This window comes from Pyrus communis, chromosome 1 (assembly GCF_041283825.1).
Source record: "Pyrus communis isolate YQ-2024b chromosome 1, ASM4128382v1, whole genome shotgun sequence".
In the NCBI taxonomy this organism is placed as follows: Eukaryota; Viridiplantae; Streptophyta; class Magnoliopsida; order Rosales; family Rosaceae; genus Pyrus; species Pyrus communis.
Window position 1 is genome coordinate 1,643,073 of NC_142565.1, and position 18,964 is coordinate 1,662,036.

The 18,964-nt window shown below is 37.7% G+C and overlaps 1 protein-coding gene and 2 pseudogenes across 2 annotated transcripts; 2 read left to right on the forward strand and 1 right to left on the reverse strand.

The window, feature by feature from the left end:
- Positions 1–881: 881 nt before the first annotated feature.
- Positions 882–9,205, forward strand: LOC137721394 (G-type lectin S-receptor-like serine/threonine-protein kinase At5g24080; annotated as a pseudogene). Its single transcript, XR_015960941.1, has 6 exons — positions 882–1,037; positions 5,611–5,809; positions 6,380–7,734; positions 7,819–7,999; positions 8,182–8,635; positions 8,745–9,205. The product of XR_015960941.1 is annotated as a G-type lectin S-receptor-like serine/threonine-protein kinase At5g24080 (transcript).
- Positions 9,206–9,236: 31 nt separating this feature from the next.
- LOC137721397 (hevamine-A-like) lies at positions 9,237–10,340 on the reverse strand (annotated as a pseudogene).
- A 3,786-nt stretch (positions 10,341–14,126) lies between these two features.
- On the forward strand, positions 14,127–15,760 carry LOC137721398 (putative membrane-associated kinase regulator 6). Its single transcript, XM_068460491.2, has 2 exons — positions 14,127–15,021; positions 15,132–15,760. Exons 1-2 carry the CDS (start codon positions 14,313–14,315, stop codon positions 15,137–15,139), a joined length of 717 nt encoding a protein of 238 aa, XP_068316592.2. The 5' UTR covers positions 14,127–14,312; the 3' UTR covers positions 15,140–15,760.
- The last annotated feature ends 3,204 nt before the right edge of the window (positions 15,761–18,964 follow it).

An 18,964-nucleotide genomic window follows, 5' to 3' on the forward strand; every position in this document is an offset into this window, starting at 1 on the left:
CCATTCCTCTTGCTACAGCCTTGAAATTTCGTAAGCCAATCTTCTTTTATGATTTGAAGTTAACGGAAGACTTGGTACAAAATCAAGCGCAGTGACATTCTAAAATTCATACAACCGTCCCTACTTAATAGGATAAGGCTTGACTGTTGTTGTTGCTTAATCTTCTTTTATTATTCTGGTACTGTAGCAATCTGCATTAAGGTAAGAAATCGTGTTGCTAACTACTAGATTACATTCAATTTCTACGACCGTCATCGGACCACCATGCAGCCAACCCTAAAACAACATCATCATACTGCATGAGCAATCCCAGGATGGGTGACCTGTTAGAGCCTAAAACGAACAATATCGTGCTACAGCAGAGTCGAGCCCGGGATGTGGTGGAGTCCGGGTTGGGATGTGACAAGTTAAATTTAGAGTTATCTTGAAAATATTTGTAGTACTTTATGCAATCTTGAATATACCCATAACATGGCTGTTTAATTCCTGTTTGAACTGTCTTTGGCTGATTCAATGTCATGTGGTTGGAACTACTGGTAATGTTTTGAAGGTACAAGAATACACATAATAGAACTTGAATGGGAAGAAGAAAGAAGAAAGACAGCTTTTCAACCGATAAGCTAAAATCAATCCCCTCAATCTCCTCATCGGCGGTGGCGGCAACGACCACCAGGTTCACTTTTTTAATTTCATCTTCATTTTTGCTCTTTTTAGTCGATTTAAGAAATAAAGAATCAGAAAACATTAAGCACTCTAAACGGTTGAGCAAATTAAAATTTGAGCCTATTTGAGAGAGTTAATTAGTGAAGAATGCTTACTTTTGTTACCTAAAGGTGTTTATAAAGAATCTGATGTAACATATAGTATTAACAACAAGCCTATCACAACATCCCACAATCTGTCATAATCTCGGTATACCCTTTTTTCCCTGATATCATGTGTCCTGCAAATTAAACTTAATTTTTGGTGCAGATTAATTAAAAATCATGCTATGGATATACATGGTAAATTGCCAAACAAGTTTCCATCTATCCCAGGTATCTGTTTTTTCTCTCTGTTTATGTGTTTTTTTTTCTTTTTTTTTTTTTTTTTTTAACAGTTAGTTTGTTTACTCTGCTTTGACTTTAAAGATAGGATCCGAAATTTACACTGCTCGGTAATCTATAAACATTGAAAACAATAGAAGGTTAGCAGGCGAGATTAAATGGTTAGCAATATTTGCTCTCCCTTCCAATTACATGCACTCAGCTTTTCTAAATCGACTTTCATCTCATGAAATACCTTTTCAATTCCATTCCATACACTGAAAATGAAACTGAGAGCAAGAATCGAAAACATCATTGCTAATTTTTGGTCTGTACTATGAACTATACATTCTTCAAATTACACTTTATAGTAGTTACTTTCATTAACGCTGAATTTTCCGACGAAAACAATATAAATTAGAATATAATAGATTTTCAGCCAGCAAGATTAACTTGCAAAAATAATTGGATCTGTTTTCATTGCTAAAACAAAGTCACACACAATTTGTAGTAAGCTAAAATTCGTAAGCATGCTTTTGATTTCCTAACTGTAGAAAAAACACTCCTATTATATTCTAATTTATATGTTCCTGGCTGAAAATTCAACTTTAAAATAGTCGATTTCGTTCACCCTCTTCCAAACAATTCTCTCATACTTTTGATCCGAATTAAGAATGAAATGAAATTGACTGAAAACTGAAATATGGATTACAACTTTTCCTTGCGTATTAGACCAATTTGGTTTGAGCGTGATTTTGGTGATTTGGATTCGTATGCGATTTAAGGTTTAAACTTATTCGTTAATATCATCTGTTGTTCCAACCATACATATTTTGTTTTTCATTTTTACTAAAACTATCAACTTCTATTTTTTTAAAATTTGTAACATAGAAATAAAAAAGCCTGCACACAAGAAGGTAAAAATGAAGTTTTGAAATGCAATGAAAGATGATGTGAGGACTTGCGATTATTTTTGCTGCATATATAGAAATGAGCAACCATAGAGTGGGATCACGTACTTTGTACAACCAATCTTTGAAAAGTTGATTGGTCAACCAATATGTAGTTGAAATTGTTTAGCTTTCTATTCATTGTCATTGTCTAATTTTGATGTTATTTTTATTTTTTCTGATCGAGTTTTGATGTTACATTGTCTTTATCAAAAAGTTTGGGGAGGGTTTAGACCAGTTTTGAGAGAATGATTTCAGCATAAGATGCTCACTTGCGAATTACCTAAGCACAAACCTCAGCCTATAATACTATTCTATTATGTCGCAATCATTATATGCTGTATGCAACTATAGTGGTGTTCTGAATATAAAACTAGTTTTGTTGTAAGATAATTATCAAAGTCGCAAAGATGTAATTAGGTTCTAGAAAGGGCAGACCTGTTATTAGCATGTATTCTGGGGATGTTTTACCATACAACTAATCAAGGATTTATCGTATTTTTTACTCTCTCATCATGTGATCACGTACCTAAAGTTATAAAAATGGGATTTGGATCCTCTTCTAAGCTCAGAAATCTAAGCCTCCTGATCAAATCACATGGATCGTTGGATTTTGATCCAACGGCTACAAACCGGGGATCTTTCTAAAAGTTAGAATAATTGCAACCGTTCGGTACCCAATCCCAAACCGATACCGAAATTTTGGTAGGGGAATCAGTCTCACATTTTCATTCGTTTGGTAATCTCAAACCGAACCGAAATAAAAAATATATACATATATTATTGAATTTTAAATATATATATTTGGAATTGTAACAACCGTTGGATTTAATTGAGATTTAATCCTAACCATTGAATCCAAATAAAACCGTTAGTCTCTCTCTCGACCTCACCTCACCCTACTCTCTCATCTTCGCCGATTTCTCTCGATGTCTATCCTCCTTCTTATTAGTCGTCTTCAAATCTGGCCACCTCACATAAGTGACTCACCTCTCTCTGTCGATTGACCTCTCTGATCTCTCTCTCGACTTTTCATCCCTCACTGAAAAACACGTTGCAGGAATGGCAACAACTCAAGTGATAACATCGTCGATCCTTACCAAGAGTTTGGCTTCGTTTGAAAGACTCAGACCTTCAAGCCTTAAGTTAACTCAGTCTCAGACTCTTTGTCTCTTTGTCACTCCTTCTCAAATTCGAAGCTCAGTAGCCACCTATCCTCTCACAATTTGACTCCGACAAACTCTCTCCACTATGGCCACCACCACACCTCACGACTTCATCCTCCACCACCGATTCTCTCTAGTCTCTCTATGTGTGGGGTTTCGAATTAAGGTTAGGGTTTCGACTGGGGTTGAGGGTTTCAAATTGGGGCTTAGGGCTTCGAATTAGGGGCTCGGGTCAAGAAGAGGATGCGGGTCCGTCTACCTATCTCTTCACTATGTCCTCTCTCTCGACCACCGATTCACTGTCACTTTCTTTGATTTCAATTTGGGTTTTTAATGTAGGTTTAGATGATTTCAATTTCAATCTAGATTATGTGAATTTTGATGCAAGTTTGATTTCGGGAAATCCCGAAATACCAAAAATATTTCTAGAATCTCGAAATTTAGTTCGAAACCAGTTGTTGGATTCTTGTCCCAAAAATTTTTGGTTCGGGATTTGGTATACCATTTTCAGTTCGATATCCCATACCGAACCAGCTGTAGAAAAAACGACCTTCAAATCTTCTGTATCATGCCTTTGTGCCATATAGGATGCATTTTTACTCACCATCATCAACAATATGGTGTATGCTCACCATACACCTAATCATTTGCTAAGTGTCATTGCACTTAACCTTGATTAAAAAAAAATTCAAAATTAAAAATGTAACATTTAATGTGAAAATTAACTAAAGTAAAGTAAAATGACATACTATAGATGGTTAGGTATGTGGTGAGTACAAATCATAGCATGGTACGTGGTAAGCAAAAATACTGCATGCCAAATAAATGTCAATCTCTTATATTTTGACATATAATCCCTAAACATAATGGCGCTAACTTAATAAAATTAGAAAAATAAAAAATAATAATTCAGAAAATCCAAAAGCTCCCCCAACCCCATCGGCCTCCTTTCCTCTCTTTTCTACCTACATTTTCTCTCTCTTTCTATGGAACCAAATGTGAAATTGAAGTTGTGATGTTGAGGGAGTGCGTTTGGCGGTTTCTTGGACGAAAAGTGGTAGTGAGATAGCGTGGGGCGGTGGTGGATGTTGAGTTTTGGGAGAGGTGATTGTGGTAGAGCAATCTGGTGGTATAGCTAAAAAAATAATACCATTTGGAGCTGGACAACCAAGAGGTCCAGTGAGTAAGCACCGATGAGGATTTTAGTAGGTACCATAGAGATCGTGGTGAGCGATTCGGGTGCGTGGATCGAAAATTTTTGCAGGCCGCTTCGTTTTGGAATTATATTTAGGCTAAGTTGTGTCTTATTTGGGTTGAGTTTTCGTTCCTGATTAGATTCATATGTAACCCTAATTTCTATATATACTTTATAAATCGAACCTTAAGGATGGTTTATTTTGTAGTGGCAAATTTGTGACAGTTTTGTGAGAGCCAGTTTGTAAGTTTGAGAGTTAGAGAGCAGTTTGGGAGAGTTCTCCATTCTCGTTTGGTTTTGTTAGAGTTTGTGCTTCGCATATACAGCAGACTTCCATACCAAACTACATGAATCTCTTGTGTTTTATTTGAAATTGTTTGTTTTTAGTTTTTGCCTACGACTTAATATCCAATATTGCTCTTAGAATTGTTTGTGTTTGAGATGGAGATAAGTTTGAGCCCAAAGTAAAAGAGAAAAATCATAACCACCAGACAATCCTCCACTTGTCTTACAAGAGATTACATTACAAAACTTTTTGTTCGAAAAATCAACCACACAACAAAACTTTTTGTTCCAAAATTTCAACAAGAGATTACATTATCAAATGGACAAAATGTTTGAAAACAATACTCGAGCTTTCAATGTCAAAACCTATTTACATATGAATTTCAAGATACAAAACTTTTTGTTCCAAAATTTCAACAAGAGATTACATTATCAAATGGACAATATGATTGAAAACAATACTCGAGCTTTCAATGTCAAAACCTATTTACATATGAATTTCAACGTACTTTGAATTTTAGCATCCGAAAATGTTATAATATGAGCAAAGACAAAATGAACTTGATCATTCACCATCTACTTCTATATCCATCCCCACTGATATATGGGTGTGAAAGCCACAATTTATATATTCTCATGCAAATAATTAGAACTCCGAACTCACAGTCCAGTGTCCAAGACCACACTGCATTCATTCACCACACGTACCCCAACATCCAGCCGCGCCTGTCGGCCGACCAAATACTGGGGCAACTTTTTTCAAAATTTAGCTCACCCACCAGTACTTAGATGTGTCATGATTTCTTAAATTTCTTCCATGCACATGAAAGTCTTCCTCTCCCTCCCGGTTCCACAAATAGCACAGCCACCTGTTTTTTTTTTTTTCCCTTGTTCTAGCTTAATCAGCTTTTCAACAAATAAGCTTCCAAGGGCAATGGCCTCTACTTATTTTTCTACTTATTTGGTGGCACTGTTCTTCTTGGTTGTAGCTGGGTTTGATGCCTGCTCGGCTAGCCGGATTGGTTTGGGTTCGAGGCTGTTGGCTAGAGAGAACCAAACGTTCGTCTCAGATAATGGCACATTTGCTTTAGGGTTCACTCCAACGTCGGACGATGACTACAGACTTCAACTGGCAATTTGGTTTGCGGAGCTTCCCGGAGATCGAACCATAGTATGGTCTGCTAACAGGTTAATGATCCAAAGCCTCCTCGTTTTAATCCCTTGAAAAAGCAAATTGACAAAACTAGATCTTAACCAGTAGATCTAGGTCCATAAATATTACGACAGCAAATATATTTCTCTCTTTATGTGATTTCTTTTTATTTTTCATTAAATTATAACTTGCTTAATAATTTTTTAAACTTGTGTCCATGAATAAGTCTCAGTTAAGAAAGACGAACGAAAATGTTATGTTTGACTTACAAGGCTAGTGTATTTTTATGTGTAGCATACTTTAACTAGTCCAAGAATAAAAAATATCTTGAAAAATTAGTTGAAGTGATCAATTTACAAATGGCATTTGTTGAAATGATCTGATTTTTCGATATCTGATCGATATGTTATCAGTCTTTGACTTTGATCCATCATTTTGCCGAATATCTTGCATATAGAATGTTGCATATAAAGTGAATAATTAATAGACTTCGACTAATTAGAAGAAGAAAAAAAAAATCACAAACCAGTCCTCCCATCCCTAGTCTTTACAATGGCTTTTGCAGGTTACAAATTTCATTTTCTCTCAATCATCTAAACATATAGGAACTCAGCCGTCTCCAACAATGCAATCCTAGAGCTTGATACAACTGGAAACCTTGTCCTCACGGATGGAGATGCTACCACGTGGACCTCAAACACCTCCGGCGCTGGTGTTGAAGGCGCAACATTGCAAGAATCTGGAAACTTCGTTATCTACAATGATGTCAAGGACCCTGTGTGGCAGAGTTTCTCACACCCATCTGACACTCTCCTCCCAAACCAACCTCTTTCAGTCTCTTTAGAGCTAACAACTTCGAAGTCCCCCTCACTTGGTGGTTACTATGCACTCAAAATGCTTCAACAACGCGCTTCCTTAAGCCTTGCCTTGACTTACAACGTGCCTGAAACTTTATACAATTCCTCCCCTGAATCATACTATAACTATTCTTATTGGAACGGACCAGACATATCAAATGTAACTGGGGATGTTGCAGCGGTTTTAGATGAAGCAGGAAGCTTTGGAATTGTGTATGGGGAGTCATCAGATGGAGCTGTTTATGTGTACAAGAATGATGGTGATAATGGGGGACTATCAGCAGCATAAAAAATATCAACCAGATCATCGGTTCTTCGAAGATTGATTCTCGAGAGTAATGGGAATTTGCGCTTGTATCGTTGGGATAATGATGTTAATGGATCAAGGCAACGGGTGCCAGAGTGGGCTGCAGTTTCAAAACCATGTGACATTGCTGGAATTTGTGGCAATGGGATATGTAATTTGGATATGAGTATGACTAATGCTTCTTGCACATGTCTGCCGGGGACTTATAAGGTATCTGGGGGAAGTCAGTGTTCAGAAAATTCATCACTTATCGGAAAATGTGAACGGCAGGGTAATTATGGGCGATCCCAGTTTAGAACTTCAACGATGCAGCAAACCAATTACTATTTTCCAGAATTTTCAGTCATAGCAAACTACAGCGATGTTGATAATGTAACAAAATGTGGAGATATTTGTCTAGCTGATTGTGAATGTGTTGCTTCAGTTTACAGCCTTGATGACGAAAGTCCATACTGTTGGGTTTTGAGAAGCTTGGGTTTTGGTGGCTATGAGGATCCTGGTTCCACTCTGTTTGTGAAGATTAGGTCTAATGGCTCAGAGGGCGATGCACAAGGATCCGGGGAGTCTTCAAAGGGGTCTGGTAACCGGCGAACAAAAGTTTTGGTTATTCCTATTGTTCTCAGCATGACCTTCCTTGTTGCCCTCCTATGTCTTTTGCTATATTACAATGTGCATAGGAGGAGATCCTTGAAGAGAGCACTGGAAAGCTTAGTAATCTTGTCTGGTGCTCCGCTGAATCTTAGTTACCGCGAATTACAAATTCGTACGTGGAATTTCTCACAGCTTCTTGGAACTGGTAAGAATGGACTCTATGTATAATAGTAATTTGCTATTTTCTTGTAGTGTTGGTTCTGTTTGGTAATTATATGCTACTTTTCAGGGGGATTTGGGAGTGTTTACAAGGGAAGCCTTGCAGATGGAACCTTGGTTGCCGTAAAAAAACTTGAAAGGGTTCTGCCACACGGGGAGAAGGAGTTTATAACCGAAGTGAACACCATTGGTTCCATGCATCACATGAACTTGGTTCGTCTATGCGGGTACTGCTCCGAGAGCTCACAACGGTAAGCAATAACTTTGAGAAACCTAAACACTTCTCTTTGTATTCAAAAAGCTAGTTAATGGTTCATAAACAATCTTAAAATGTTTGTAGCCAATGACACATGGTTTTCTGAATTCTAGTAGACATTCTAAGATGCTACAGTTGATTGATCTAAAAACAGAACATATTTTCTCGTGCTGGCAGGCTTTTAGTTTATGAGTTCATGAAAAATGGGTCACTGGACAAATGGATATTTGGCTCAAATTATTCCCGAGACAAGGTGCTAGATTGGCAATCACGCTTTGATATAGCCGTGGGTACTGCACAAGGAATTGCATATTTTCATGAGCAATGCCGAGATCGAATTATACATTGTGACATCAAACCAGAAAACATTCTGCTAGATGAGAATTTCTGTCCAAAAGTTTCCGATTTTGGACTAGCTAAGATGATGGGAAGAGAGCACTCACAGGTTGTTACCATGGTCAGAGGAACAAGAGGCTATTTGGCTCCGGAGTGGGTGAGTAACCGTCCTATAACCGTCAAGGCTGACGTATATAGTTATGGTATGCTTCTTCTAGAGATCGTTGGCGGTCGAAGAAACCTGGACATGTCATTTGATGCAGATGACTTTTTCTATCCTGGATGTGCTTTTAAGGTATAATAGAAAATTTCTTAGAATTCTTTTTCTTGTGCAAAATTTTTGTTAACCTTCAAATCTTTTGGAAACTTTGGTTTTATGTAATGAATTTCAATCATGATTGTAGGAGATGACAAGTGGAAATCCCATGAAAGTTGCAGATAGGAGACTCGAAGGAGCGGTGGAAGAAGAAGAGCTCATGAGAGCCTTGAAAGTTGCCTTTTGGTGCATCCAAGATGAGATATTCATGAGACCAACAATGGGGGAAGTGGTGAGAATGTTGGAAGGATCAGTTGGCATCAACATGCCACCAATGCCCCAAACGGTTTTGGAGTTAATTGAAGAAGGCCTAGATCATGTGTACAAGGCAACGAAGAGAGAATTCAATCACTTCAGCTCCTTCACCATCAATACCCATCCTTCTTCATCTCAAGCTACATGTAGTTACTCCACAATGTCCCCTAGATAGTCAACTAGAAATCGTGTTATAACCGACCATATTTAGTTAGTCTTGTACGCAAGCTCAGTTATAGTTCATCAAAGTTGACATTCAGTTACTGCATTAATTCATTCTTTTACTCAAGCTCATATCATTCATTCATAAAAACCTAGGAAATTAATAGTATTGGATTGCATAAACTCGATCAATATAGACTGGCAGATACATATTTATATAGTCAAGGTATAAGGATGGATGTCCTTTTGTTCTTCAAATAGTAAACAGATTGAAATTCTAGACGTGATTCTTGATGGAGGAGCTGTATCCATCAAGATCAGCATAATACTTGGACCAAAGCATGACACCTCGATACTTGGCCGAATTTTTAATATGCGGAAGGACTTGTGAGTTGAGATCAGAAGCAGGAATAAAACCGCTACCAGCAGCCTGAGGTGCAGCAGGCAACCCCAAGAAAATCTTATGTGCAGGGATGGCTGACGTCCACTGCTTCCAAGCACTTTCGAGATTAGCCACATTGCCGGAAGTGTACTGACAGGGAGGGTTGTTGTAGAACTGAACCCAAACATTGTCAAAGAGGCCGGTCTTAAGTGCATTACCAACCCAAGCATCAGGAAAGGGACATTGTGGGGCAGCAGTCAAGTAAACTTTCTTGCCTCTCTTGCTATATCCAGATAGGTACTTAGCAAGGTCATCCCAATGTTGGTCAGTCCCTCCTTCAATATCAAAGTAAATTCCATCCAATACTGCAGCTCCCAACGGCCTCGACGAGGAATGCCCTCCCAAGAAGTTCCACAAGTTGCAACTTGCCTTGCATCATCAACTGAAGCTAGAGTAGCTCCCAGAAGCTCCTCCTATGGAGAGTATGATTATAATCCCCTTGGCTTGTCATGACTTGATTTCTGGGCTCGATTTGGTGCATTCATCGGTCGTTGGGTCACAGTGACCGGCTAGGTTGATGGCGGGGGTTTGGCCATTGCCGAATGTGGTGAGAAAAGCTATGCTTAGAAATTGGTAATTCCCCGAAGCACATGTTTCAGCCAATGTGCCTTCGTTACCATTCTGACCCCAATATATTGCGATTCCACCGGCTTTAGCCCCGAGAATCAGCACTAGTGTCACTAAAGAGAGCAATGCTAGGGACATTGTGGATTTTGAAGCCATAGTTTCAAGTAGTTTGTGGAAGTTTTGGTGAGAAATGATATAAAAGAGGTGGTGTTATATAAAGGCAGAGAAAAAGAGAGAGAGCTATTGCCGTAGGGTAGGTATTGTGATTTGTGACATTATGTTCATTGAAGCGTGACATTACATTTACGCAGCTGCAGGTCTTTCTTTGTAGTCTAGTTATTTTATAGTTTGTAAATCAAAGGCACGAGTGAGTTGATATGAAATGCACTGTCTATATGTTGGGGTTTAAAAATGCTTCACTACTCTGGAGATGTTTATCTCATAAAGAAGAATGTAACGCAGCAGAATTGATAGGCAAGAGAAAGAAAGAATTCTCAAAGTACTACACAAGGTTTTTATTCACTCACAAACTTAGTACAAGAGGAAACACTCAAACACTCTTAGAAGCTTTGTTGCTTCTTCTTACTTCTTACTTGACACTCTCACTTCTTACTACTTGCTCTCTTGGTTGTTTTTTTTACAAATGGTGTGGATGCCTTCTCCTTTTATAGGCATGGATGGAACCTTGGAGAAGCATGAAAACATCATGCTAGAGATATCTAGATAATTCCACTACCTTCCTAAGCTAGAATTATTTACACTAATCTTGTATGTTGGTGGAATCCTCATCATTCTTCTAGACTCTTCCACCAACTTGAACTTTGCTAGAATTCTCTAACATGTGCATGGATCTTTCTTTGTGTATGGGCCGGATCAATTATCTTTGGGCCAAGACAAGATTACAATTCAACACTATATGCATTTGCCCAGCTGTACTTCAATAATTATACATTGTGTATCCGTTAATACCTGAAGTTATATAACAATTTTGGAACTAATCAAATGTGGTTTTATTTGCGGATGTTGTTATATAACTTTTCTTTCCTCCAAAAGAAAAGTCCTACGGATAGGGGGACAAGCGCTGCAGAATTTGTATCTTATATAGTATTAGGATAAGATTACACTCAAGGAAATGAAAGGAAAGAATATGTCCACAGAAATATTAATTTTTTTATACAACGATATATCTACATCAAGGGTGGCATAATGAATTGATTTGGACTAGCGATTCGCAAGTAAATAAGAATATCATTAAACCCTAAACCATAGTACGTACCAAGTGGCCCACACAAAGATGAGTTAGAAAACCCTTAGTTTGGAGGAGCTTGCCAGGATGGCTTGAAAGCTAGTGAATGTGATGGCTTGAAAGCTAGTGAATGCGATCCCGCCCTCCATCAGCCGCTGTGTGTGGGCTTTGCTCCTTTTAGCTGGAGAGAATTTATTCACAAACATGGAAACTAACAAGTGATATGGGGTGCAAGTAATTGCATTGGAATTCATACTGTGTGATTGAAAAGTTTAGGGTTCCTGTGCCCCCATTTTTTGTTGCAAATCGATGTCATGTTCAAACGTTCATCTTTACTGTTGCAATTTAAATGTTGGAAATAAATTTGGAGTCCAACACAGGAAACAAAGGCTGAGGGAACTTAACAAATCCGGATTTGAGGGAAACTATAACATATAAAAAGGCTTAGAGGTTGACTAAGCAGATGTGAAAATTTTAAGTTAATCCCTTCTGTACAATTTAGTGGGACCAAAAGTATAGGATGTTCTTGTTCTGCGGCGTATGGAATAAACGGCATACAAAGAAGAAACAAGCACGTTGATTTATTTATGTACGTTAGGGATCTAAATGTTGTTATTATAAAGAGGTCTGGGAAATTGGCCAAAAATACCAATTTTCAAATTTGCATCAGCTTTTTAAGTATGTCGTCGATATCTGATTGTTAAGTCAATAATCTCTGACCGTTATGTTGTTGATATTTGATTGATATATTGTTGATATTTAATTTTGACCAGTCTATCAATTGGGATTGATTATGATCATTTTAACCAATTTCCAAAGAAATTTTAATTGATGATTGATGATGAGCATTCTCACATAAGCAAACTACCATAATATTATGAATGTTTGGAATCTTTAGCATTTGCTTATTGTCTTAAAAGGGGGACAGAAGAGGGGGACCAATTGGTTTCAAGTCACTCTCCTTTTCTGGGTTGTCACTAAATCCTGGGTTCATGTCGAGTTCTTTCTCCGACATCCCCGGGGACCCCTGTCTACTTTTACTTGTTTTCGTAGCGATTTGTTTTATTAAATGGTTCGGTTTGGACTAAGAGGATGCAAATTTTCTGAAAATTAATTTGAGCATGAGAAGATACTGCTAGTAGTGGATGAAAAAGCTTGAGATTTCCTCACCAGGAAAACTTTGTGATATTTTCTTGTTTCTTTTCTGCTACAGATTGATTCCTTCCATTTGTGTGTAGGATTTCACTGCTGTCCTTGCATTGTAATATACTAGAGGACCATGCGAATGCTTGCCTAGCCAGTTCTGATATCTGAAAATATTCTGTTGTCTTTAAATTTGTATAATTTTCTACAAGGATAATCAATGAATCATATACTAAAATATAAACGGTTTTAATCGTTGAAAAAAATTGTGGAAGGAGCATCACCGAGTAGAGAAATGAAACTTGAATACATAGAAAGGTACACATCTCGTTGAGTGCATGTGATTACGTCTACACTTGCAAGAAATTTTATAAGTTGTGCATGAATTTTGAATAGTGTGATCTATAGAAGTCATGGGTAATCATGATGTTTGAACTTTTCTATCCTTTTCTTCTCTTTCATTTTTCCCTTTAGTAGCCAGGTATGGTCTATTGAACCTAACAAAGGAAACACCTCAGCTTCTGGTTTCTCTTTTCCTCATGCTCATGGTCCAATGCATCTGCTGTCTGTATGCATAGGCTTAAAGCACTAATAAACGTTTCCCTTTTCCCCCCTAAATTTGTGTTGATTTACCCGGCACGCAAAACACAAAGATTAATGGGTGTGACTAGAGATTTATCAAACATTTTTATAACGTTAGATATGTGATCACATGATGAGAGAGTAAAAAAAAGAAGATAAATTCTTGTTAGTTGTATGATAAAACCTCCCCAGAATACTTGCTAATAACAGGTCTGCCCTTTCTAGAACCTAATTACATCTTTGCGACATTGATAACTATTCAGAACACACTATAGTTGCATACAGCATATAATGATTGCGACATAATAGAATAGTATTATACATTGTTTAGGCTGAGGTAGCTCGCAAGTGAACATCTTATGCTGAAACCATCCTCTCAAAACTGGTCTAAACCCTTCCCAAACTTTTTGATAAATACCATGTAACACCAAATCTCGATTAGAAAAAATAACATAAAAATTAGACAATGACATCTTTCTAAACAAATTCAACTAACATTTTCTCGAATACATATAGTACAGGTAATGTTGCATGAGGTCCAATATCTTAGTGGATAGAAAGTTGAGTTTCTATTCACCCGTCTTTGGTTCGAAACTCCCTCATTCTCTAAATTATTGTAATAATTTCGAACCATTCTCCCCCTCTATTAATAATAATATGTACATTAAAAAATAATAATATACTTGTGAGAGAATATGGGTTGGAATTGGATAAATAATGGAGCTTGTACAGACGTGCATGAATCTACTTGCCTTATACACTAATATCTGTGTGTAATTACTTCTACATTTAGGAACTTATTTTGATTAAGCTCGTAGCCAAATCCGGCTTATAAATTAATCGAGCATGCATGAACCTGTTTGAATTTTTTTTTTTTTTTTATTTAATTTGAAAGCAAAATAAAAATGTAAAAATAAAACATCATCTTTGTCAACTTTTAAGAAGAATTAAAAGGAAAAGCGGGGTTAACTACTGATGCAGACACAACATTATAGATGCTTGTGGGGGCTCACATTTCTCTGTTTCTTTCCTCCTTTTCTCTTTTTCTAAATTATCAAAACTCAGTGTCTCTTGCCCGACAACCACATACACAACTGTTGGAGAGAGGAGAAGGAGAGAAGTGAGGGACGACATTGAGGTGTATATATATATGGAGCAGGACATATGTTCCACATGCAAGAGTGCCTGATCTGCTAGAAATTAGCAAATTTTCCAGCCTTTTTGCATGTTCATATCTTTCTCATACAAGTGTGAAAGCCATGGAAGCATCCCAGCCTCTTTCCATTGAAAGCTTTTCATATAGTTGGTTAGTAAACCTTAAACCAGCTTCTCTGGAGAGCCTTGACAACTCTGTCAGAACCTCGCTTGATGCGTACGATGAGGCTTCCTTCATCGAGATGGACCCAACAATGCCGCCCTCTCAGAGGTTCTTTATGAATTCCCAGCAGGATTTCAAATTTGACTTCCCAGCTGCCATTTCACAATCTCCTCTCACTACCCTTGTTCATGCTGATGAGCTCATTTCCAACGGCTATGTTTTGCCTCTTTCTGTTGAGTCCTTAATGAAGATGGAGGCATATCATCGTGACGAGGCCTCAAATTCCAGTCCACTCCCTTCCCATTTACAAAAAGATGCTGCTCCAACCGGTAATCATAATTCTAGAGATTGCTCTAAATCATTGAGGAGGTGTAGAAGATTGTCGCGACAAATATTCGAGAAGTACTTGAATTTTCTTAGGCCCTTGTACAAAAGGATCAGAGGTGATCACAACCATCAACACAAAGCAAATCCTAAAGGTGGAAATCTTGATAAAAGGAGCCATTCGGTAAAGAACTGCAGGGTGCGTTCATCGGCAACTAGTCAATCTCCAAGAATAAGTATAGCATATTCCGCCGATGATTGGCGGATGTCATGTGATTCTGAGAGCTCAATCTATGAGGCAGTTATCCATTGCAAAAGATCCATAGGTATGTTACTTTTTTCTTCACTTAATTTTTTCATCAGTCTCATATTTTCTCCTTTTTTAAGAAAAAATGAGCCACTTAACTAATATCTGTTGAAACATTGTTAATTTCAGGAAATTAAATGGACTCAGGGATGCGATAGAAAGCAGATCAATAGGAGAAAGGGAGAGGAAGAAGAATTCACATGGGAAGAGTGGAAATGAGAGGTCACAAGTCCAGAAGATCATCAGCCACTTGTTCTTTGTCATCTTCCTCACTCTCTCCATATATATTTCCCGGATGATAATGTAAATTAATTTTGTTTTTGAGGATAGTGGCCATGAACATTTCCTTATTCCTGTAATATATATATATATATATATATATATATATAATAATTTACAGCAGGATTGTTTTGGTTTTGTTCAGTTTAAATGCTATGAAATATAAAAAATGAAGCAGGCCACCAGACTTTAGAACCAAAAGATTTGATACGACAAATCCATCTACTTCTTTTTTTTTTTTTTTTTTTAATTATTTTTAAAGAGATAACTGGTAGTAAATCATAGTTATCCATTTATTCCGAGGGCTGGGAAGACTCACAGAGGCATTTCAACCTACCCCAACCACAAGTTTGATTTTCACACTAACAGCAGATTTCGAACTCGAGACCTTCAATCTACTTCATTTCAATTATGTAATTATGATCTTTTCTAGTTGGAAATAGTAATACGAAATTCATATCCATTTGTGCCCTTTGTCAGTCCTTTCTCTCTTTCTGCTCCACGTGCCACAACACACATATTTTGTAATACCAACAAGCAGAATATTACCATTTCTTTTTTTACTTTGATATTTCAAATATGCGTTTATAACAAATCGTTAATCTATCTACAACAAGCTATAATACGTCATAATTTGTTATCGAACTTACTACATGTACCTCTAAGACTGTATTTAAACAAGTAGAAACTCCTGTCATTAGACTAACTAATCATCAGCCAAACAAAATGTTTAATTAAGCATGCCCCTATGGACTGTGAACAATATGAACGAATAGAGATTTTGATATTAGGAATAATTTGATTGGATATGATATTGATTGGATATGATAACTGATCGTCCTTGAATATTCTTCATAATTCAGATTTTGCATCTTAATCAAAATCTTGATTTTCAGCAAAAACAAATTGGGAAAAGTGTACATCAATTGTGAAAGATAGAAAGATTCTTTGTTTATTTTTCTCTATTATCTCGGGTTGCAAACTGTGGGAAAGAGACTTGTAATAGAGGAAAAGTATTATTGTGAGGGAAAAAAAAAAGAAAAAAGAAAGAGGGTAACATGGCATAGAGTTTGTCGAGTTTGAGACTCGAGAGACATATGGAATGTACTTTTGGACTCATTTTTGAAGTAATCAATAGTATGGTCGACCATATGGATTGTTTGCAACATAATCCTATCCACGGGTTCCTTGTGCCCATATACCAACAATATTGCAGCATACATTTGTGATTTTTGTGCTCATATATTGTAGTGATGCTGCTACAAAAACAGACCAAAATGCTTTGTTTGATGATTCATTTGATTGAATTGATTATTAATTTCACATTGGAAAGATCCTCGTAGTCATGGAGAATGCATTGAACCCTGTTAGAATTCTTATGTCCCACATCGGTCAGAAGGCTTGAGAACAAGCTCTTTGATTAGAATTTCCCCACTCTAACTAATACCGAATCCTTTTGTAATAAAACCTCACACCTGACTGATTGAGCAGGTGACCAAGTGGGGACAGTATCGGTATTGTTGGAGTGGGCCCATGGCCCGTCTACCTGAAATTTAAGATGGTATCAGAGCCAGAGGACGAGCCTGTACTGCCACGTGAACGGGTGGGTCCCCTTTGACCCTGTGCGAATGGGTGAGCCCTGACTTGGTTCCACGTAGGCCAAGAGATGCCACATGAATGGGTGGGTCCCCATTGGCCCCGCACGAATGGGTGAGCCCTGACTTGGCTCCACACGGTTGCCGATGTGTGGAACTTCACGTGTGACCCATAAAATAAGGTCTCACGTGCGAGGGAGTGTTAGAATTCTTCTGTCCCACATCGGCCAGAAGGCTTGAGAACAAGCCCATAGAATTAGCCCACTCTAACTAACACCGAGGCCTTTTGTGATAAAACCCCACACCTGACGGATTGAGCAGGTGGCCAAGTGGGGACAGTATCAGTGTTGTTGGAGTGGGCCCATGACCCATCTACCTGAAATTTAAGAAACCCCAAAAAGATAGGCAATTTTTTTTTTTAACAAAGTGATTTATTTTGAATTACCCCTACTCATGAAGAGGGGAATACAAACTCGGTTTCAAGAGGCGAACGAAACACATTAACCTGATCAATTAAACTAATCCAACATTTTGAAAATAGATGGTAAGAGTAAAAACGGATTGGTCCCCTTTAAGCACATGCATGCCTATTTGTTGTCTCAATCAGTTGAAGAAGCTGAGTTTTGGGTGTGGCCTAATATTAGCCAGTGGGTAATGGGGTATGATGGTAAGAGAAATGAGGCTAAGACGAAGGAGATGAGAATTTTGTCACATGAATGTCACCAAAGCAGGATAAATAAGGGGACATGGACAAAATGTGCCTAAGCGAAATGCCAAAGTTGGATGACATTGCTTCTGTGTTTCTATCTATTTATTTCTCCGTCGTCGTTTTGAATTTTTTCTCCCTGGTGGCCAAGGAAGCACGACATTGAATGGCTTATTATCTTGTTTTCCCCTTGTTGCTATAACACCCCGGGGACCTAGTCCTTTCTTAGGCCCCTCCTCCTAGCATTTTGTGGGGACCAAAACTCCGTATATGCTATTTGTCGCTGCTATTTCCTTCAGTCACTGTAGCAACTAGCCCAAGTCATAATATCGAGACTCAGGTTGAGGATATGGATGATTAACATTTATGTGGTTATGTCCTAAAATATATTCCATACGCACAGGAGTCTCACACTCTCAATTAGTAGAGTAAAACTAAGTTGATGATGCATTATTGTCCACATGCATTAACAACTAAAACTAGTCCTCACGTACGATTGACCGTAACACTCTTCAACTTATTATTAGAGATCATTTACAAGTTCTAGGCCTTAGAGACAAGACAGTCTTCAATACGTACTATGATTAGTTTACAAGCTCTAATAGTATCACACATTGTGCCCCAAACTGATTATGACGAGTGTAAAGAGTTTGATGACTTACCAAAACCCTATTAACAAGAAGGCTTCTTGGAAACAACTTTAGGAAACATCATAACTCATAACTAGGATAATAAGAGAGAGCACGGGGGACCAGAAACTTGTTATATGCCGTGTGTCGGAGGTATTAAGATTACATGCATCCTTGTGACACACAATGAAAAATGCAGATAACTTCTTATATATGTATTTGTTGAGACCTGCAAAGGTAAAGGTAGGGCAGTGACCTTATCAAGGGAGTCAATTGATGTGGTTTGATTGTTTTAGCAGAGAAAGAATGAATGTAACCATCTCAGAACGGAAGATCCTAATCATGGATGTCAGTATATGCAGGAATAGATAAACCCTACGCGATTTTGGATGCCGCTCTTTTGGTGAACAGCACATGAACAATGTCCTCCTTTCCCATTTGATATTCATGGGATTCAATTCCCTAAACATGTTGCTTTCATCCCTTACATGCATGCATCGGTATCGTTTCAACTTATCACATTGTTTTCTATTGAGATTGAGTGCATGCATGAACCTCTCTCCCTCCCACTTAAAGTGGGACAAGGGTTTTAGAAATCAAAATTCAGTGTTAATGAACAAGAAATTAAAGCAGGTTATGAACAATAATATTGTACATACTTGATGCGGACATAAATCAAAAGCTTTAGTTTCATGCATCTGCCGCGGCAATTTAACATATATGAAAACTTTAAAGTGGTCCTTTTGATTTATG